At 38.5% G+C, this 23,401-nt stretch overlaps 1 protein-coding gene across 9 annotated transcripts in view; it reads left to right on the top strand.

Moving 5' to 3' along the window:
• The first annotated feature begins 1,638 nt into the window (after positions 1-1,638).
• GatA (glutamyl-tRNA(Gln) amidotransferase subunit A, mitochondrial) overlaps positions 1,639-23,401 on the top strand; it is an 89,705-nt gene continuing 67,942 nt past the window's right edge. Inside the window, exon 1 of one of the 9 annotated variants that reach the window (XM_053781312.1) lies at positions 1,639-1,737. Coding sequence is in view for 2 of the 9 variants with exons in the window: in XM_053781549.2 (XP_053637524.1) it covers positions 21,577-21,589 (13 nt within the window). In the remaining 7 variants the exon portion in view is untranslated. Of the gene's footprint in view, positions 1,785-2,749; positions 2,852-2,990; positions 3,163-21,527; positions 21,590-23,401 lie in introns of those variants that run through there. The other 8 variants (XM_053781075.1, XM_053781154.1, XM_053781241.2 and 5 more) reach the window with 8 other exon arrangements.

Raw genomic sequence — 23,401 nt, forward strand, 5'->3', positions numbered from 1 at the left:
GTTAAAATTGGGCTGACACCTCTCAAATAGGAGGCGAAATTGTTGGATGTGCATCTCTGCATGACTTGAGATATCAGGCGACTGGACAAGACAACTCCAGGAACCTCAGATAAGTCTGTGATGTTGTAACTCCGGCCAGTGTTATTTTCATGTATAGACAGAGGTTTTCTGAGTATGATACACCTTGATTTCCAGTCAAATTGGTGAGTGATATTAAGATATTCTCCTTCTGTTATATATATGTGTATATATATAATCCTTTATTAATTTAATATACAGTCCACAAATTTTTATTTACCAGAATTCCTGGTGATGTATCTTTTATTTATAATTAATAGGTCTAGAGCAACTTGTGGATATGACAGTGACAGGTATCGAAGGGGGACATTTTTTGCGACCTAGGTGTCCCAAATTCCTACTTGTCTAACTGATAAATAATAATTATCTTTGTTCATTTACTGTTATGTACATAATTATACATTCAGATAAATGCAATTTTCCACATCATTTATGACTTGGTTTATTTGGTCCCACCTTATGTTTTTGTTATTGAAATTGAATTTGGTGAAGGCTCCCTCGTGACTAATCATATTTTGACGGTCAGGGGCTCTCCGCCTACATGTCTGGACCTCTGTAATGTTGTGATCTGAGTATATTGTTTTTAATATAATGAAATTTCGTATCAGATCATCATTGTTAGTGAAGATGAGGTCCAGTGTATTCTCTAATCTTGTAGGCTCTATTATTTGCTGGTTTAGGGTGAATTTGGTGCAGAGATTTAAAAGCTCGTGTGTGTGCGATCTTTCATCTGAGCTGTCTCCTGGTGTTATCTCTGCTACAACATTATTTGCTATATTCCTCCATTTTAGGTGCTTTAGGTTGAAATCCCCCAAGAGCAAGATGTTGGGGGCAGGAGTTGGAAAAATTTCGAGACAGTGGTCAATTTTCAAAAGCTGTTCCTGGAATTGTTGGGACGTTGCATCCGGAGGCTTATATACAACCACAATGACCAGGTTTTGGTTCTCAATCTTTACTGCCAAAACTTCAACTACATCATATGAGGCACTTAGTATTTCCTAGAATATCATCAACTGTGTTGTACAGGCCAACCCCACCCTCCCATCGTTTTTGCTCGTTCATTCTGTCGCATTTGTATAGGTTATAACCCGGGATCCATATTTCATTGTCAAGGTGATCCTTTATGTGGGTCTTTGTGGAAACCGTGAACATTGCGTTTGACTCTGTCAGCAGTCCGCAGATAAAAAATATTTTGTTGTTCGTTGCTGGTTTTAGACCCTGTATGTGCGAAGATGAATGTCCTCGTATTGGTGGTATGGGGGAAGGATCTTTTTTTCCTGGCACTAATAACGTGATTTAACTTCAGTTGATTTACTCTCTCTTCAACATTCAGCATATCTAATTGTTGTAATTCATACTGGCCTACATGCTCCCTTGGACCCAGGTCCAGGATGAATCTCACCATAACAAAGGGTCTCCATGTTGTAGTACATCCCTGAAGTCAGCTAATCCTGTATAGCTGGAACATTTATTTGTAGAAATAAAGATTATTATTATAATTACTTATATTGTTTCCTCCCAGACTCCTGGAGGTAGGGCTCATTAAAGCGTCTGTTTAGGGTGCCTTGAACAATAACATCAACAACAACAACAACAACAACAACAGGGCTTGATACGGCGCTGGTCGTCAGTAGCCTTATAAACCCCTAACAACACTCGGTTGGTGGTAAACCTGGCTTCGAAGTTTATTCTCTATAAGTAAGTAAGTAAGTTTATTCAGGTATACACAAATACAGTTACATAGAATTATCATACATAGCAGCATATGTGTAGAGAACCTAGGATAACCCAAAAAAGTCAGACAGAGTGACTTATTTCCATTGGGGTCCTTCAATAATCAATAATCTGGTGACTGGATATATGACATCCAACATTATTTAGCAGTCTGGTTCAATCTAATAACTAAAAACATAATACTAGAAATTAATGTGAAAAAAAGGGGGGGGGAGATAAATTGATTTTCAAATAATCCAGCCTCTCTCCCTCCTCCCAAAATAGCTGGATAATTGATTATCCATATTTTTGTCACCGCATAACATTAATACTCCAAGATATAGAGCAAATTAAGTAATGCATCAAGATATTTTTCTTTCTAAGATGCAAGAACACTCAAAAGAAATTTTTTTAAAATTAATAAATATAATTTCTTTCTGTCTGACTTTTTTGGGTTATCCTAGGTTCTCTACACATATGCTGCTATGTATGATAATTCTATGTAACTGTATTTGTGTATACCTGAATAAATTTACTTACTTACTTACTTACTAACTAATGTCAAAAATTTCATTCCAGACATAAGTACATGGTGCTGCATGCATTACATTTTGTTGCAGGCTTTTATAGTGATTAATAATAATAATACTAATAATAATAATAATAATAATAATAATAATAATAAAAATGGAGTTAGTGATGATCAAAGTGTTTCTTCTTTTTTGGGTGACTCTGCCTCAGTGGGAAATGGCCAATGTATTAAAAAATAACATAATAATAATAATAATAATAATAATAATAATAATAATAATAATAATAATAATAATAATAATAATAATAATAATATAATAATAATACCTTGGTTTGTTGAAAAAAAAGTGATGATAATAATAATAATACATGTAATAAGTTTTAAAACACCATTTTTTTGCAATGAATTAGTGTTGTTGATAAAGTGATCCAACACTGATGGTTCTGACGGAGACACACACAGTGCTATAGTTGGCATCATGAGACATCACCGAGACGGGTGTACAAACTGCCCTTTTTTCTTCCAGATGTAATAATTGTAACATTGAATTTTTATTGTGTCTTGATTTAAAAAAAAAACTTATAAAGTCAACCTTAAAATAATAGTCTAATTATTTGTTGTTAAGTATGTGGGGGCAGTACTTTTTTTTTTCCAAGGGTTTGAACCACCTGATGTTTGAACCTGGCAATGTTACTGTGTTGAAGACACTGAGGGACAATGTTACTGTTGGAGTTACCTGTTTCTTTGTTGATGACACTGAGAAACAATATTACTGTTGGAGTTACCTGTTACTGTGGTGTAGACACTGAGGAACAAATAATAATATAAGGATTACAATGGTGAGTTTACAGAATTTGGTTATTGTTTGGTTTACATGTAGTAAAATAGTGATTACAGAGTGTACCACTAGAACGCTTAGCATGGCTAGGCATTTCGGGCAGACTTAGTTTTATTCTTAATTGTAAAATATTACAAATTATGAGGTAAGTTGGTATTATGGCTAAGTGACTAAATACTAGTTTGTGAGTTTAGCAATGTAAATGCTTTTGTTTTGGCACAGTACATAGTTTCAGTATTGGAGTATCACAGGATTCATTATTTTAAGATTGAGATTAATATTTCTGTTTATGGTCAAATGAGTCAGTGAGTGTAAGTGTGAACCACCAGGTGGTATTCGTGTAGTTAGTTGACAGGGTGTATCAGGGAGATAAGATGTTTTCTAATGGTAGTTTTGAAGGTGATGAATGTGTCTGCAGTTCTAGAGTTCTCAGGTAGGGTATTCCAGATTTTAGGGCCTTTGACAAACATTGAATTTTTGTAAAGGTTTAGTCGGACACGGGGATTGTCGTAGAGATGTTTGTGTCTGGTGTTATGCCTGTGAGTTCTGTCACAACTATCAAGAAAGCGTTTTAAGTCAAGGTTGATATTAGAGTTTAAGGCCCTGTAGATGTAGATTGCACAGTAGTAAGTGTGGATGTACTGAACAGGGAGTAAGTTTAGGTCTATGAAGAGTGGGGGGTGTGTTGCCAGGGATGGGATTTAGTGATTATTCTTACTGCAGCTTTTTGTTGGGTTATTATTGGCTTTAGGTGTGTTGCTGCAGTTGATCCCCAAGCACAAATAGCATAGGTGAGGTATGGATAAATAAGTGAGTGGTATAGTGTGAGAAGGGCATTTTGCGGCACGTAGTATCGTATCTTGGAGAGGATCCCAACTGTTTTGGATACTTTTTTGGTTATGTGTTGGATATGGGTGCTGAAATTCAGGTTGTTGTCAAGGTATAGGCCTAGGAATTTGCCCTCATTATGTCTGGTAATTAGAGTGTTGTCGATCTTAATGTTAATTTGTGCATCTCCTGCTCTGCTACCAAACATAATGTAGTAGGTTTTGTCAGTGTTAAGCGTAAGTTTATTGGCTGTCATCCAAGTCGATATTTTGATCGCTCCTTGTTAACAATGGTGTTGAGGGTTGCAAGATTAGGGTGAGAGATGACATAAGTCGTGTCGTCAGCAAAGAGAATGGGTTTCAGGTGTTGGGATACGTTTGGAAGATCATTGATGTATATGAGGAAGAGCAGAGGACCAAGGACACTTCCTTGCGGAACTCCAGTATCAAGTGGCCGTGTTGTTGATGCTGTGTCTTTAATGGTAACATACTGATACCTATTAGTAAGGTAAGATTTGAAATAAGCAAGCGCATGGCCTCTTATACCGTAATGGTCAAGTTTGTGGAGTAGGATGTCGTGGTCTACTGTGTCAAAAGCTTTTCTTAGGTCATTAAAAAATCCTAGTGGATATTCCTTATTTTCCAATGCTGTGTAAAGCAGATCTAGCATTTTTATGATTGCATCATTAGTGCTTTTATTTTTCCTAAATCCAAATTGGCAGGGGTTGAGTATGTTTTGTGCTGTTATAAATGAATATAGTCTCCTGTGCATGAGTTTCTCAAAGATTTTGGATAGCAATGGTAAGTTTGATATTGGCCTATAGTTGTTTAAGTCAGTAGGGTCACCACCTTTATGTATTGGTGTAACCCTTGCCATCTTGAGTAGTTTCGGGAAGGTGCTAGTTTCTAGTGACTTGTTAAAAAGTAATGAAATAGCATGCGAAAGGATATGGGCCGCTCGCTTGTACAGTAATGGTGGGACATTAGACAGATTCCCTGAGTTGTTTTTAAGTGACTTTATAATCTCGGTGACTTCCGAGGGCTCAGTTGGTGCAAGATAGAAGGAATTTGGGAAATTCCCATCTAGGTAGTCCCCGGCATGGGCATTAGTATGTGGGATTTTATTGGCGAGATTAGATCCTATGGTTGAGAAGAAGTCGTTTATCTTGTTAGCTGTGTCAGTGGGATGTAGTGGTGTTTCATTAGGTTTAGTTAGGACAATATTTTTGTTTTTTTTCAGTTTGTGGGTCCCTAGAATCTGAGAGAGTGTTTTCCAGGTCTTTTTTATATCTCCTCTAGTGTCTGTGAATCTACTGGAGTAGTATAGTTGTTTGGCTTTCTTTATTACTTTGGTGAGAACTGATGAATAGTGTTTAAGAATATCTTTGTGTATTAAGCCCTGTCTATATTGCTTTTCATATTGGTGTTTCTTGTCAATGGATTTCAGAATGGTGCTGGTTAGCCATGGGCAACCAAGCCGTTTGTTTGTGATCTGTTTCGTTTTTATAGGACAATGTTTGTTGTATAGTCTAAGTAATTTGTTAAGAAAAATGTCTGTCCAGTCATCAATACCATTGGCCTTGGAGAATTCTGTAGGCCAGTCAACAATCTCTAGGTCAGTTGTGAACTTCCTTATTGAGGCCTCGTCATGGAGTCTAAATGAGACTTTGTTGTATTCAAGTGGTGGTTTATTAATGTTTTTCAGGAGGAAGGTAGGGTAGTGGTCTGTAGTGTTATCTGTGATTATCCCTGATTTAAGGGGAGCTAGTATATTGGCCCATATGTGGTCTATTATAAGAACATAAGAACATAAGAACGAAGGAACACTGCAGAAGGCCTACTGGCCCATGCGAGGCAGGTCCAAGTCTCCTACCGGCTTAAGCCAAAGCACCCAACCTAGACAGGTCAGGTCACATTGACTTAAGGGAGGAACACGGCAACCGACCTGTTAGCACAAGCTATCAGGTCTAACTCACACCCACCCACATCTACTCATGTATTTATCCAACCTATTTTTAAAGCTACACAACGTTCTGGCCTCTATAACGGTACTTGGGAGTTTGTTCCACTCATCCACAACTCTATTACCAAACCAGTACTTTCCTATATCCTTCCTGAATCTGAATTTTTCCAACTTAAAACCATTGCTGCGAGTCCTGTCTAGGCTAGATATTTTCAGCACACTATTTACATCCCCTTTATTTATTCCTGTCTTCCACTTATACACCTCAATCATATCCCCCCTAATTCTACGTCTTTCTAGAGAGTGCAGTTTCAGGGCCCTTAGTCTATCCTCATAGGGAAGGTTTCTGATACATGGGATCATCTTTGTCATCCTCCTTTGTACATTTTCCAGAGAATTTATATCCATTCTGTAATACGGTGACCAAAACTGTGCAGCATAATCTAAATGAGGCCTAACCAAGGATGTATAGAGTTGAAGAACAACCTGAGGACTCCTATTTTTTATGCTTCTTGATATGAAGCCAAGGATTCTATTAGCTTTATTGCGAACACTTATGCACTGTTGTCTTGGTTTCAGATTACTGCTAACCAGAACTCCTAAATCTTTTTCGCAATCCGTAATATTAAGATCTACATTATTTAGTTTATATGTGGCATGGTTATTGTCCTGTCCAACATTTAGAACTTTGCATTTGTCTATATTAAACTGCATCTGCCACTTCTCCGACCACTGCATCAGTCTATTCAAATCTTCCTGGAGTGCTCGAATGTCCTCGTCAGAATGAATTCGACGGCCTATTTTGGTGTCATCGGCAAACTTGCCGATGTCGCTCTTTATGCCCTCATCTGTGTCGTTTATGTAGATTGTGAACAGCAGGGGGCCCAACACTGACCCCTGTGGAACACCGCTCGTGACGCTTCCCCACTCTGATTTCTCCCCATTTATGCAAACTCTCTGCTGCCTATTTGTCAACCATGCCTCTATCCAGGAAAAAATTTCTCCTCCTATTCCATGTGCTTTAATTTTCCTCAATAGTCTCTGATGTGGGACCCTGTCAAAAGCCTTACTGAAGTCCATATACACAATATCATATTCATTACCATGATCTACCTCCTCAAATACCTTAGTGAAAAAAGTTAATAAATTCGTAAGGCAGGAACGCCCCTTTGTAAAACCATGCTGAGATTCGTTGATTAATTTATGCTTTTCAAGGTGGCTACGAACTGCCTCGGCAATTATTGATTCCATAAATTTTCCCACTATGGAGGTTAGGCTTATTGGTCTATAGTTCGAAGCTAAGGACCTGTCACCTGTTTTGAAAATAGGTATCACATTTGCCATTTTCCACTTATCTGGCACCATGCCAGTTTGTAGTGATATGTTGAAAAGATTAGCCAAAGGTGTGCTAAGCTCCTCTTTACATTCCTTTAGAACCCTTGCATACAGTTCATCAGGGCCTGGGGATTTGTTAGGTTTTAATTTATCTATTTGCCTAAGGACCATGTCACTTGTGACCCTAATAGTGCACAGTTTATTATCGTCCTGTTCTACATAATTTATCATTACTGGAATATCGCTGGTATCCTCCTGTGTAAAAACTGAGAGGAAGTATGTGTTAAAAATTCTACACATTTCCTTATCACTGTCAGTGAGCTGACCCGAGGAACTTTTGAGTGGGCCTATCTTGTCCCTGATCTTACTTCTGTATACCTGAAAGAATCCTTTTGGGTTAGTCTTCGATTCTCTTGCAACTTTAACCTCATAATCTCTTTTTGCTTTTCTAATTCCCTTTTTAATTTCTCTCTTTAACTGAATATATCGATTTCTTAATTGCCCCTCTCCTCTTTTGATTTGCCTATATATGCCTCTCTTTTGACCAATCAGATATTTTAATCTCTTGTTCATCCATTTAGGATCATTTTTGTTTGATGATCCTAAATGGATGAACAATAGATTAAAATATCTGATTGGTCAAAAGAGAGGCATATATAGGCAAATCAAAAGAGGAGAGGGGCAATTAAGAAATCGATATATTCAGTTAAAGAGAGAAATAAAAAAGGGAATTAGAAAAGCAAAAAGAGAATTATTATGGTTGCACTTGTCTCAGTGAGCCTGGTTGGTTTAGTTATTGTTGGTATGAGAAGTGTGTTGTTCATATTGTTGATGAAATCAGTTACAGGCTGATCATCTAGTAAGCCAAGGTTGATGTTGAAGTCTCCAGCTAGGAGAAGGTGGTGCTTATTCATTTGTCTGTTTGTTATTAGTGACTTTAATTTCTCACTGAAATTTGGGATGTTTGTGTGAGGTATCCGGTAAATGGCACTGATTGTTATAGGTGTCTTAAGGTTTTTTACAGTAAAATTAGCAAAAATGTATTCCCCATATTCATCACTAAAGCAAGTGGTGCTAATACAAGATAATTGGTTAGAGTAATAGATTGCAATACCACCCCCAACTTGGTTTGGTCTGCAGTTGTGAATTGCTGTGTATCCTGGTAGAGGGTAGATATCTATTGTGTCCTGCTTAAGCCAGGTCTCAGTAAGAATAATGCAGGAGAAGGGTGTCTTTAGTGATTCAAGGAGTGCCAGGAGGTCATCATAGTGTTTGCTTAAGGACCTGATGTTGTAGTTAAGTACTGATAGGCTTTTAGCATTGTTTAGGATAGTGCTGGCTTGTGATGCTGTGTAATAAAGGCAGTTACTTTCCAATAGGTTTTGATTGGGTGTCAGATTATGGAGGTTTAGATCAGGGTCAATGTGATCAATCATCTTCTAGGTTTAAATTATGGTTATTTATATCCTGAGTTATGTGTTGAGTTCTGGTACTGATATCTGTAGTGGTGGGAAGCTTGGATAAGTATATAGCTAGAGTATTTTGGTCATATAGACTATAGTCACTACTACACATAATGAAGTTGATGTTGTCTATGTGTTGTGCTGGAATGAACTAAAGTACAACTAGGTATAAACTAGTAATATAAAAATACAAATTTAAAATAGAACAAGACTCTCACTTGTAATTGCACTAAGGTCTAATATAATGACTTTTGTGGAATCAATGTTTTGAGCTAGAATGAGCTATAGTACAACTAGATTTAATCTAATAATATAAAAATACAAATTAAAAATAGCACCAGTCTCTCACTAGTAATTGCAATGTGGTCTAATATAATGAATTTGGTATTGACTGTAGTACAACTGAGTTTAATCTAATAATATAAAAAAGGCACAAGACTCTCAATTGTAATTGCACTAAGGTGTTATATAAGTTGTTTACAAGAATTAGAGTATAACTAGATTTAAATTGACAAGATAAAATATACAAGTTAAGGTAGCAAAAGAATAAAAAAAGTAGAAAAAAAAAAAAAGGATATATGAGGTAGTTGGTACTAGTTAGCAAAAGATAGTTAAGGGCCTTGAACAATAATATAATTGAAATATACACTAATTGCACACACAATATAGTCACTAAGATATGAAAACAATCTTAGAGTAGGAATTATAATATAAACTTATAATATAAAAATACAAATTGAAATGGTACTTGCAATTGCACTAGAGTCTGGTATAGGTTGTTGACAAGATCAAGAGTATAACTAGATTTAAATTGACAAAATAAAATTCTTTCTTGGAGAGAATCCCAACCGTTTTGGATACTTTTTTGGTTATATGTTGGATATGGGTGCTGAAATTCATGTTGTTGTCAAGGTATAGTCCTAGGAATTTACCCTCATTATGTCTGGTAATCAGAGTGTTGTCAATCTTAATGTTAATTTGTGCATCTGCTCTGCTACCAAACATAATATAGTAGGTTTTGTCAGTGTTAAGCGTAAGTTTATTGGCTGTCATCCAAGTCGATATTTTGATCAGCTCCTCGTTAACAATGGTGTTGAGGGTGGCAAGATTAGGGTGAGAGATGACATAAGTCGTGTCGTCAGCAAAGAGAATGGGTTTCAGGTGTTGGGATACGTTTGGAAGATCATTGATGTATATGAGGAAGAGCAGGGGACCAAGGACACTTCCCTGCGGAACTCCAGTATCAAGTGGCCGTGTTGTTGATGCTGTGTCTTTAATGGTGACATACTGATACCTATTAGTAAGGTAAGATTTGAAATAAGCAAGCGCATGGCCTCTTATGCCGTAATGGTCAAGTTTGTGGAGTAGGATGTCGTGGTCTACTGTGTCAAAAGCCTTCGTCGGGTGTGGACGTCTCTCTCTCTCTCTCGCCTGAATATCAGTGACAAATTTCCCCCGTTCTCACTGGGACGCTTGTCCTCATCTATTTTGCCCGCCGGGCACTCTACAGGAGGGGCACCTGTACATCGGCTTACTCGAGCCAGCTCCATTTTTTTCCGGTCTGCAGAAAATTCTTTAACGGTCTTTGGTGGGAAGCCGGTTACTGAACTCAGGTGGGTGTAGGCGTCCCTCTCTGCTGGGGCTGGGCAAGGGCGTCCACTGGATCTAATTGGAAACTTCAAGTTTCTGTCTCTATTTTCAAACAAACTTTTGTTCCTTTTCTCTCATCGCCCAACCTTGGGCAACAAATCTTCCTCGTACCATCGAGAAGTCAGGCTGGATACGGCTTATGCTGTCAGTGGCTCTTATAAACCCAACAAAGAAGACGAACACCCTGGAATTTTTTTTAGTAGTAAATTTATTTAGGTATAATTTTTTCCACTGTTTTGTACTACTACACTTGTTTTACATAGTAACATGTGTATAAAGTGAAAGAAGTGACTTATTTCCATTGGGGATCTTGAATATTCACCTCAGGTTTCCTAAAGAAGACGGCTGCTGGGATTATAATTTTACTTGTGCTACCTACACAAATACAAATAAAACTTTATTTCAGTATTGTTTATACAGAAATTGGTCAAACTTGAGTGTATGTTGAACACCCACAATGACACCTGGAATAGTTTCACCACGAAAAAATATATCGCAGTCAAGGACCCCAGTGGAAATAAGTCACTGGCTTTTTTGGGTTATCCTGGGTACTCTACACATGCTGCTGTGTATAATAATTTATGTAACTGTATTTATGTGTATCTGTACCTGAATAAACTTACTTATGTATCACTATTTATATAGCTAAAGAACACAATATTTAGCTACAATCTCATAACCATTTAAACATCTTATTACCAAAACATTACTCACCCACCAATTAAAAGGTATCTGAGTGTTAGTTAATTGTTGTGGGTTGCATCCTGAGGAAGATCAAAAGACCTCACTGGAAATCAGCCCAGATATAGTGGATGTATTGGGTTATCCTGGATTATTAACCCTCCAGGTTAACAGTCCAAATAAAAATCTTTATCTTCTGCTTCTGCTTAGGGAAGCATTATACCTGCAGGTATAATGCTTCCCTAAAAATATAATAATCCATCAAGGTGTTACCCTAGTATGTGACCCATAACAGTCGACACACTCCCAAATATTATAGGTTTTTGTTTAGGCCTCATTCATTATTTGAAACTTTTATAATGGTTTTATATAATAAATTATGTAGAATTTGACCTCTGATAACACAATAAAGTCAAACACTGTCTTATTTACTGTTAAGTACCAGGGATAGAAGGTGTAAGATGGCCATACATTCTGCCTCACAGTGAAGCTTAACCCTACTATGAGGGTCCTCTTGGGTCCTCTAAGGGTTGAGTTGAGAGCACTAACCACTGCACTGGTACCATTTGAGGTGTTTTGGTTAGTAGTTTTTCACATTCAAATAATCAAAGCTTAATGCATTCTTACCCTTGAGCTGCTGCTGATGCATATTCATGCCAACCGGGAAACTGCCATTGACATAGTAAGTAAGTACGTTTATTCAAGTATAGGTACACATAAATACAGTTACATAAATTATCATACATTGCAGCATATGTATACATTACCCAGGATAACCCATAAAAAAGTCTGACAAAGTGACTTATTTCCACTAGGGTCCTTGTAACATCTTACGATTTAAACCTTAAAACTTATAACAGCTAAGTAACTCAATATGTGAAAAGCATTTGCAATGAAAGGACTAAGGTAAAGTGAGGTATTTACATTAGCATTAACCCTTTGAGGGTCGACAGGCCCTCTCCGAAAGTCGTTCTCAGGGTCGGCCAAATTTAAAAAAAAAAAAATTATTTTCTCTTATGAAAAGATAGAGAATCTTTTCCCGATCATAAGGACACCAAAAGTTTGAAATTTGATGGAAAACTTACGGAATTATGCTCTCGCAAAGTTAGCGGTCTTGGCGATTTTTACGCATCGGCGATTTTGCCCACTTTGAGCCCCATTTTCGGCCAATTCCACTGTACTAGTCGACAAAAAACGTGAATATTTCGCTAGAACTCCATTTTTTCTATCGAATGGGTGCAAGAAATTACCCATTTATGAAATTCAACTATCCAGTACAGTGGTCAGAATTTAGCAATTTTGCCAATTTCACACAAATTTCAAAAGATGCCAATTTCCGAATAGGGTCCAGAATAAACAAGAAAGACATTCCTGGCACTAAAATAACATTTCCTCTGGTCATTAGTCACGTCTCAAGGCCCCTCTTATATTCTTTTGCTTTCCACTTTGAATTTTTATTCTCACAAAAAATATAAGATTTACTGTTATGCAGACTACTGCATTAGTGTAAAAAATGGTATAAATATTATTGGTGCACTTGCGAAAGAATATTAGACTCACCAGTTGACGTGTATTGCACGCTTGGCACGATTTGTTTACTTTTGAAATTTGGTAAAAATCGAACATTTCTGCTACTTTGAGCTCAATTTCAAGGTACCTTTCATTGTAAAACCAGTCAAAATCATCTCAATTTCTGTAATATGTCTTCCATTCTATAAAATGAGACCAAGAAAACTAGAATACAACAATAAATACCATACGAAAATACAGTGCAAAGTCGCTGTTTTATTCCAAAAAAATGGTCAAAGTTTTATTTTTCTCATTATGCACTGTGTGCTGCAGGATTTTTTTTAGACTGTGCACACTGACCACATAGACCCATTCTTTCATATGAAGGCCTACCAGCTTTCTCCCACTAGATTTGAGGGCGCTAGAATTTAGGCGTACTAGTACGTCAAAAACCCTGGGTCGTAAGCCGTACTAGTACGTCCGAAACCCTCAAAGGGTTAAAGACAGGATCAGATCACAGTAATAGGTACATTTATGTTAACTATACAAGAAATTGCTCTCCTCTCTTCCTGTAGCTACATTCATTAGGGACCTTTTGGCTCTCTTCCTGAACTGGCTCATACTGTGATAGGCTTTGTGAATATTAAAATGCTGACAGGTTGTCAGGTAAGACACATGTGCAACAGTTGGGTATCTTTATTTCAAAACATTTTTGGCTACACAGTAGGCTTCTTCAGTGGAGTACAGAAAAGTTGGTAGAAGCAGAAGAGATGTGAAGATGATGTAATCAGTCCATCACCCTTGAAGATCTAGTTTTGAGGTGGTCAGTCCCTCAGCCTGGAGAAAAGTACATGTATTTGTTCCATAGTCTGAAGTAATATGAAGTTGAAGTGACAGTATGGAGCCTTATTTACTGTCAGGAGGTGAGATGTAGGCCACTAGTAGAAGCAAGAATGTAATTATTGAGAGGTTATGTCCCTGTCAAATCCAACCACTCGCACTGGTAGAAGTTGTCCAAGATGTTTTCTGTTCTGTACCAAAATACCATTGTGTTGCAGTGTCTGACACAGTGAATATTAAAATGGTATAAAATACCAACAGGTTGTTAGGTAAGACACATATGCAACAGTTAGGTATCTTTATTTTGAAACATTTCGCCTACACAGTAGGCTGGAGAAGCCATATCTAGTTCTTGTAATTCATCCTGGCCTACATGCTCTCTTGGACCCAGGTCCACAGTGAGTCTCACCATTTTGTTCTGGGTGATTTGTATTGTCTTTCAGTTTTTTCATTAAGGCAGAGTACTACGAAGAGCAAGGGTAATCTGTATGGCACTGTAAGAGAGCTAGATACTGTGCCTGTCTGTAGAAGAACTGTAGTTTGGCATTTGCTTTCTTTACGACACTGTTCTCTATCAATTTTCCTGACATGCTTGGGTCAAAGGGGATTCCCAGATATTTCACTGAAGATATTGAAGTGATGGGTTCCCCATTACACTGGCCATTAAAATTATTTACCCTGTTCAGTTTATTTTTTGTGGCAAAGAGTATGGTTTTCATTTTCCTGAGGTGTAATGATAATTTGTTGTCTACTAGCCATTTGCTGCAGGACTCTAGTGATAGTACATTAGATATTTCTTGTGGATCTTTACCTGACACTAACAGAGCACTGTTGCCTGCATACAACAGAAGCTTGCACTTGACTCTGATGGGCATGTTATTTACATAACATAGGAACTAAAAGGGACCCAGAATGCTATCTTGGGGGTCTCTACATGCTATCAGCAGGGGTTCTAATTCTGTGTTGTTGATCTTGACAATTTGTTTCCTGTTTCTCAGGTAGGACTTGAACCAGTCTACAGAACCTATACTGATAGTCTCTTACAGAATGTGTTAGGGTTGACCATATTGAAGGCCTTTTGCAACAGATTAATTAGGGAGGTGTCGGTCGAGTAAGATGTCCTCAAACCAGATTAGTAACTATGGAGAATGTTTTTGTCATTAAGAAACTTTATTTGTTAGTATACCGCTGTCTCTAGGATTTTGGACATCACACTGAGTATACTAAGAGGCCTATGGTTGCTGACATCAGACCTACTATTTTTCTTCAAGGTAGGAGTATCTGTAGCCTCCTTGAACCCCTCCAGAAAGGTATTAATGGTGATGGATAAATTTATTATGTGCGTAATGGAGATTGGCATTTTGAAGGCAATATCTTTTGAGGAACTTAGCCAGGTAGTGTACTATGTTTTAGACTTATTGGAGTCTGTGTTAGAGGCGTTTGATGCAACTAGCAGTTTACTAACTAGTGTTGATGCAGCAATTGTGTAGTATGAATTAAAACAATTTGCCACTTTAGTTGTTTCATGGCATACCTTGTTATCAGTATTTAGCACTATGTTTAAATTACTAAGTAAATAAATAAATGTTAGACTCATCCATGAATTTATGGCTATACCCCAGCTCTTTTAGTTGTTGCCAGGGCTTTCTGTGGTTATTCAATTTTTAAGCAATAGTGCCATGCCTTTGCTCTTTTTATAAGCCTATATACTCTGTTCCTTACCCTTTCGAATTCATTTAGTGCTATAATATCCTGTCTGTTTGCCTTACATCCTTTTAGTAACGAATTCCTGAATGTGATGTTTTCTAACATCTTGGCAGTTATCCAGGGTTCAGTTCTTCATTTACTCCTAACCTTTCTAACTTGTTCAGTATTATCAAGGATGGCGCTAACATAGTTCTGAACTTTTCCCAGGCCTCATTTATGTTCGTGCAACTTGTTATCACAGACCAATCATGATTGTGTAGCCTATTTACCAGTGTTTCTTTATTGTAGGAGAAGGTCTACTCATATATTTGTTTAGTCTCTTTTTAACCCACCTAAACGGTCCGAACGTATATACAGTGGACCCTCGACCAACGATATTAATCTGTTCCAGAGAGCTCATCATTAGACGAAATTATCATTAGTTGAATTAATTTTCCCCATAAGAAATAATGGAAATCAAATTAATCCGTTCAAGACACCCAAAAGTATGAAAAAAATTTCTTTACCACATGAAATATACATTTTCCTACACACAAACGGAAGGATAGATGCACAATACATGTATACATATGTATATTGTGTAATGAAGAATAAATGACACTTTACCTTTATTTTTAATTAAATCGTCATGCAACTGCCTTGCCTTTTCACATATGATTGCTTGAGAAATGCTATCTCCTGATATCTGTTTTTCATTTATCCACACCAATAAGTCTCTCAACATCTTTGACTACTTGCGATCTGTGTTTTGAAAACATACTTGCACCTTTCACAACAACAGCTTCCTTGAATTGCCTTTCTGTTGGCCAAGATAGTAGCGATGGTTGATTGGGGTTTGTTATACAACCTGGCCAGCTCAGAGACACGCACTCCAGTTTCATACTTTGTGATGATCTCCTTCTTCATTTCAGTTGTAATTCTCACCCTTTTTACCACAGGGTTGGCACTAGAAGCTTTCTTGGGGCCCATGGTGGCTTATTTTGCAGTTACAAGTACTAAAAACACTGGAATAATACAAAATGTACCGAATGTATGCGTGGATGCGACTGCACTGGTTTGTAAACACTGGCACACTAACTGAAAGCAGGGCAGCTAAGGCGTGCTCAGACCAGATGGGACATGTGGATGCGTTCGGGACGAATCATGTTGTTTGAGTTTTTCATCGTTGGTCGGGCCAAAATTTTTACACTCAAACGCTTCGTTAGTCGAATTTATCATTAGATGATGCCTTCGTTGGTCAGGGGTCCACTGTATATGTTCTCTCCCCCAGTGCCCCGAATATTTTGAAAAAAAAATTTTTTTCATTGAAATACTACAGAGAAAAATTTTCTAAGTGTAATAGGAATAAAATAAAAATATTAGGGTCAGTACTTACTGAGATAAGAGGCTGCAAATTTGGCAGTCAATGCTCACCTGACGGCAACATTGTGTCCTGCAGCTTGAGGAAGTGTTGCCGATATACCATTTTTTCTCATTTTTATATTTTATATAGTTTTTATGTTCTGATAATTACAATTTATTGTATTTCTTGGCATTTCATAACCAATCTTTGTTCTGACACATATTAGGTACTGAAATTATACTCAAATTGTCATTAACACATTGACAGGTGGACATTTACACCTGCCTTGGTCATTTACTAATGTCTAGGAATATATACAAAGTATTTATAGGTTCCAGCAATGTTTTGGATACACGGGAGTATAGAAGTAGAAGAAGGAAGGAGGAGGAGGAGGAGGAGGAGGAGGAAGAAGAAGAAAGAAGCTCCCTTGACGCAATGTGACAAACATCCGGGAGGGCAGTGATGAGATATGGGATGACATTCGATGGGCTCGTATCCCTGTCTGATTATCTGTCTCTCTGTCTGCTTGTCTCTTTCCGTCTCTCTGCTTGTCTGTCTGTCTCAGAGAGAGCCACTGTGAACAAACAGGTATTCATATGCATTACGTATATCTACAAGCACAGTATAGCACTTTGGATTTTTTAGGTTATCCTAGGTAATTTTCACTATGTATAATTGTATTTGTGTGTACCTGTGAGACAGACAGAGACAGATAGACAGGGACAGATAGAGACAGATAGACTGAGACAGATAGACAGAGACAGATAGACAGCGACAGATACAGAGACAGACAGAGACAGACACAGACACAGACAGACACAGAGACAGATAGACACAGACACAGAGACAGATAGACAGAGACAGATAGAGGCAGATAGAGATAGACAGATCCTAAACTTGGGGTTAACATCACTTTCCTCTTAAAAGGGGAGTGTTAATATGACATTACATCAGTGAATCCTTGGTGTCTGCCGCACTGTTTGCTCGAGCTGGTGCTCAATTTAACTGTCACTCCCACAAGGTACTAAGTGGTCCCAGATTTTTTTAATATGGTGCACACCGAATGTTAAGACCCATTCTATGCTGACCAGGCATTTCAGGCCAATCATACCAAATTTGGAGGCAGGAAAAATAAAACATATATACGTTTGGGGAGCTAGTGGTAAGAATGTATATATACGTTTGGACCATTTGGACCTTCTTGGAAGATTGTCACACGCAAGTTCAGATCCAACCTACCCAGCATTCTCCACCCGACTCCATTCTATACTCACGTACCTTTTACCCAGATAGATCTGTTTGTGACTTGACAAAGCCCACTGATAAATTAGACACATGTGCAACTCTTGGGTATCTTTATTGAGGAAACGTTTCGCCACACAGTGGCTTCATCAGTCCATACAAAGGAGAATCTTGAAGAACAGGAGGAGAATGAGGTAATCAGTCCCTCAACCTTGAGTCGATGTGGTCACTCCATCAATCTTGAATAGAATACGGCATACGTGCTGAGAAGGAGCTTATAAACCGTTGGCAGGAGAGGTGCAGCAGTCATAGGTCGTGTAACATTTGTTCAATGTTGAAGTAGGTCGTGTCCAAGGTCGACCAAGGTCGTGAACAAATGTTACACGACCTATGACTGCTGCACCTCTCCTGCCAACGGTTTATAAGCTCCTTCTCAGCACGTATGCCGTATTCTATTCAAGATTGATGGAGTGACCACATCGACTCAAGGTTGAAGGACTGATTACCTCATTCTCCTCCTGTTCTTCAAGATTCTCCTTTGTATGGACTGATGAAGCCACTGTGTGGCGAAACGTTTCCTCAATAAAGATACCCAAGAGTTGCACATGTGTCTAATTTATCAACATGTCGGTTCTCTGAACCATTCATCTACAAAGCCCACTGTGTGGGCGAAATGTTGTCAATAAAGGATCACATTATACTGCTTCTGTGTTCCATTGTGTCGGTATTTTATACCTTTTATTTCCACTGTAGCTTTTTGTTGACCTTATCCGTACCATGCGTCAAATATCTAGGACCTTCAAAATAAGAACATAAGAAAGAAGGAACACTGCAACAGGCCTACTGACCCATGCGGAGCAGGTCCATGTCTCCCCCCCCTGGATTAGACCAATGACCCCCCCCTCCACCGGATTAGCCCAATGACCCACCCAGTCTGATCATCTCCACTCAAGGATGGAGCACTGCACCAGACCCAGCAGCACAAGCTAGTCAGGTCCAACTCACACCCACCCACACCCACTCATGTATTTATCTAACCTATTTTTAAAACTACACAACGTTTTAGCCTGAATAACTGTACTCGGGAGTTTGTTCCACTCATCCACAACTCTATTACCAAACCAGTGCTTTCCTCTATCCTTTCTGAATCTGAATTTTTCCAACTTGAAACCATTGCTGCGAGTCCTGTCTTGGCTGGAAATTTTCAGCACACTATTTACATCCCCTTTATTTATTCCTGTTTTCCATTTATACACCTCAATCATATCCCCCCTAATTCTACGCCTTTCAAGAGAGTACAGATTCAGGGCCCTCAGTCTATCCTCATAGGGAAGATTTCTGATACATGGGATCATCTTTGTCATCCTCCTCTGTACGTTTTCCAGAGCATTTATATCCATTCTGTAATACGGTGACCAGAACTGAGCAGCATAGTCTAAATGAGGCCTAACCAAGGATGTATAGAGTTGAAGAACAACCTGAGGGCTTCTATTATTTATACTTCTAGATATGAAGCCAAGAATTCTGTTAGCTTTATTGCGAAAACTAATGCACTGTTGTCTTGGTTTTAAATTACTGCTAACCAGAACTCCTAAATCCTTTTTGCAATCAGTAGTATTAAGATCTACATTATTTAGTTTATATGTGACATGATTATTTACCTGTCCAACATTTAGAGCTTTGCATTTGTCAATATTAAACTGCATCTGCCACTTCTCCGACCATTGCATCAGTCTATTCAAATCATCCTGGAGTGCTCTAGTGTCCTCATTAGAATGAATTGGAGAGCCTATTTTGGTGTCATCAGCAGATTTGCTTATGTTGCTATTTATTCCCTCATCTATGTCGTTTATGTAAATTGTGAACAACAACGGGCCCAACACTGACCCCTGAGGAACACCGCTTGTGGCGTGCCCCCGTTCTGATTTCTCCCCATTTATGCAAACTCTCTGCTGTCTATTTGTCAGCCATGCCTCTACCCAGGAAAAAAATGGTTCCTATTGGCTTGGTTAGGCCTACTTCAGAGAAAACAGGTCTACACCATGTGTGTACACAGTATGAAAATAAATTCTGTTTTGTGCAGGCCATTGTGGGACCCAGAAAATACCAATTCTTTAGTGTATTGTTGAGCAGTGTAAAAAAGTGAAATATCCTAAGAAACCATGCATGTAGGTTACTTTCAGTTCTTCATATCTCTGTAAGCTTTACTCATTCTTGTCTTATTACACTTCTAAAATAAGAGAATTTTTAATAAGATCAAATAATTTTTTTTCAAGACTGCTGGCACAGTGTGCATTTATTTGAGACCCTTCGACAGTTTAAGGGGTTAAGTGTAGTATTTTTCATCACTTTACTTCACTTTGTAGATACCAACAAACATATACAGTAGGGCCCCACTTATACGGTGGATTAGGTTCCAGGCTGTCGCCGGAAAGCAGACATTGCCGGAAGACAGAACGCCATTTTTTTCCATTTATAAATGCATATAAATGCCAGACAACAAGTTTGCACTAAATTATATTAAGTTAGTAATAGAACTAGGCATTAAAAGCACACAAAGTAAAATACATTCACAGTAAATTCATTACTTATCTTAAAGTATTTGTAATCTTAATGTGAGGAGAGAGGTGAGTAGTACTTATTTGTAGGAAGTCAGGTGCAGGTAGCCCAGGTGTAGGTAGCCCTGGCTCCCCGTCTCATACTTAATATACGATATTTAAAACATCCCAGAGAGGTAAAATACACATACAGTACACTCATTATTTACCTTAAAATATGTGTAGTCTTAATATAGGAAGAGAGGTGAGTAGTATTTATTTGTAGGAAGTCAGTGTAGGCTACACCTACCGGCTACCTACACTGTGGCCCAGAGCCATATTATTAACATCGACATGCCTTGTTCACTGAATTTAATCATTTGTAACAGCTACCTTTAGATGCCATCATAAATGAAGGTAGAAGTAATGAATAATTCATGCCGAAAATTGTAAACAAAAGCGGAGTGAGGGAGTGGCTGGGCCAAACGCAGATTCATACACATTTTCTCTGATGGCTGAGCAGAGAAAACGTAATGTTGTCCCTCCACCCGGCTACCACACAGGTCCACAAGTATTATCAGAGTACACACAAAATATGCAATAAATGCCAGACAACAAGTTTACACTAACTTATATTAAGTTAGCAATAGAAATAGGCATTTAAAACACAAAGTGTAAGATACACACAGAGTACACTTATTACTTACCTTAAAATATTAATATTAATGTGTGAGAGGTGAGTGGTAGGGTGTTTATTGAATAAAATCAGAATGGCACACTATCATCCTCTAACTTGGCACTTAAAGCAAGAGGCTTACGACTTCTCTTTTTATCACAGCTAAGCTTAGACACCATCGTCAATGAGAGCCAACTAGTTAACAAAAGAGTAAACAAGAGAGAGAACAATATACAGAGTTGAGACAATGTAAGAACACAAACTGAGCAGGTAGTGGACGATCACTTTGTCAGGCGAAATAAATGCGTATTAATACAGTGGAACCTCAAAAATTGAACTTAATCCATTCCAGGAGCTAGTTCTAATTTCGAAAAGTCTGAAATTCGAAGCAATATTTCCCATAAATAATGGAAATACAATTAATCCGTTCCAGAAACCCAAAAATATTCACACAAAAAATACATTTTATAGAGATGAATTACAGTTTTACATACAACAAATACTATAGTTTTTAATTATGTATAGTAATACATATAAAATAACATTTTTACTTACCTTTATTGAAGATTGGTGATGGCATCTGGAAGATAGGGAGGAGGAGAGAGGGAGTTGGGGTTAGTGTTTGGAAGGAGAATCCCCCTCCATGAGGATTTCAGGTAAAGCCCTCTCTGGGGTTACTTCCCTTCTCTGTCTTTTAATGCCACTAGGACCAGCTTGAGAGTCACTGGACCCCTGTCTCACAAAATAACTGTCCACAGTCTTCTGTTTCTGGCGCCTCTTTAACATTTCCCTAAAATGGGACATGGTTCTGTCACTGAACTTGTTGCAAAGATGGCTTGTTTCAGCTTGCTCAGGGTGGTACTTCTGCACAAACATTTGGACATCATTCCACTTGGCACAAATCTCCTTAATCTTTGAAGAAGGCACCTCATCCACTCCCTCTTCCTCCTCCTCTGAAACAAGTTCCTCAGCTGTGGTCTGATACTGCTCCAGATGAAGCTCTTGCAGCTCTTCAGTGGTTAGCTCTTCCCTGTGGTCCTCCAGCTCTTCCACATCCTCACCACTCACCTCCAACCCCAGGGTGTTCCCCAATGCCACAATAGAGTCCACAACAGGCAGAGGGTCAGCTGGGTCAGGGTCAGGGTCAGCCTCAAACCCTTCAAAATCCCTCTTTTGGACACAATCTGGCCACAATTGTCTCCAAGCAGAGTTCAAAGTCCTGGAAGTCACTCCCTCCCAAGCCTTACCTATAAGGCTTATGGAGTTGTAGATGTTGAAGTGATTCCTCCAGAACTCTCTTAGGGTCAACTTAGTGTCTGTGGTCACTTCAAAGCACTTTTCAAACACTGCTTTTGTGTAGAGTTTTTTGAAGTTAGAAATGACCTGCTGGTCCATGGGCTGGAGGAGAGGAGTGGTGTTAGGAGGCAAGAGCTTCACTTTTATAAAACTGAGGTCCTTAGACAAGAGGTCTAATAAGTTTGGAGGATGAGCAGGAGCATTGTCCATTAACAGGAGGCACTTGAGTGGCAATTTCTTTTCTTGGAGGTATTTTTTCACACTGGGGTCAAACACTTCATAGACCCACTCTTTGAAAATTTGTCTTGTGACCCATGCCTTATGATTAGCTTTCCACAAGACACATAACTTGTTCTTAAAGACATTGTTTTTCTTAAACACTGGGATTTTCTGAATGATACACAAGTAAAGGCTTCACTTTAAAATCAGCACTAGCATTAGCACAGAATGAAAGAGTAAGCCTGTCTTTCATAGGCTTGTGTCCTGGCAGTGCCTTTTCCTCCTGTGTGATGAAGGTCCTTTTTGGCATTTTCTTCCAAAACAAGCCTGTTTCGTCACAAACACTTGGTCAGGTTTGAATTCTTCGCTGTCTATGTACCCCTTAAACTCCTGTACAAACTTCTCAGCCGCCCATTTATCTGAACTGGCTGCCTCACCATGTCTTACAACATTGCGTATGCCACTACGCTTCTTAAATCTGTCAAACCAGCCTCTGCTGGCCTTAAATTCACTATCAGCACTGGTTCCAGGAGTTTTCTGTACCAGATCGGCATGCAACTTCCTTGCCTTTTCGCAAATGATCGTCTCTGAAACACTATCACCTGCAATCTCTTTATCCTTGATCCACACCAGCAACAACTTCTCAACCTCTTGAACTATTTGTGGTCTTTTTTTGGTTAGCATATTAACACCTTTCGCAACATCAGCTTCCTTGATTTGTTCTTTCTTTGCCAAGATAGAACTGATGGTCGACTTGTTTTTCCCATACATCCTGGCAAGCTCAAAAAGTCTCATACTTCTGTATTATTTCCTTCTTCACATCTATGGTGTTTCTCACTTTCTTTACCACAGGGACACCACTAGCAAGTTTCTTTGGGCCCATGGCAGCTTATTTCACAGTCCCACAAGCACTAAACACAACGAAATAATCGTAAAATGTGTGAATGCGAGCG

Source organism: Cherax quadricarinatus, chromosome 2, assembly GCF_038502225.1.
Source record: "Cherax quadricarinatus isolate ZL_2023a chromosome 2, ASM3850222v1, whole genome shotgun sequence".
In the NCBI taxonomy this organism is placed as follows: domain Eukaryota; kingdom Metazoa; phylum Arthropoda; class Malacostraca; order Decapoda; family Parastacidae; genus Cherax; species Cherax quadricarinatus.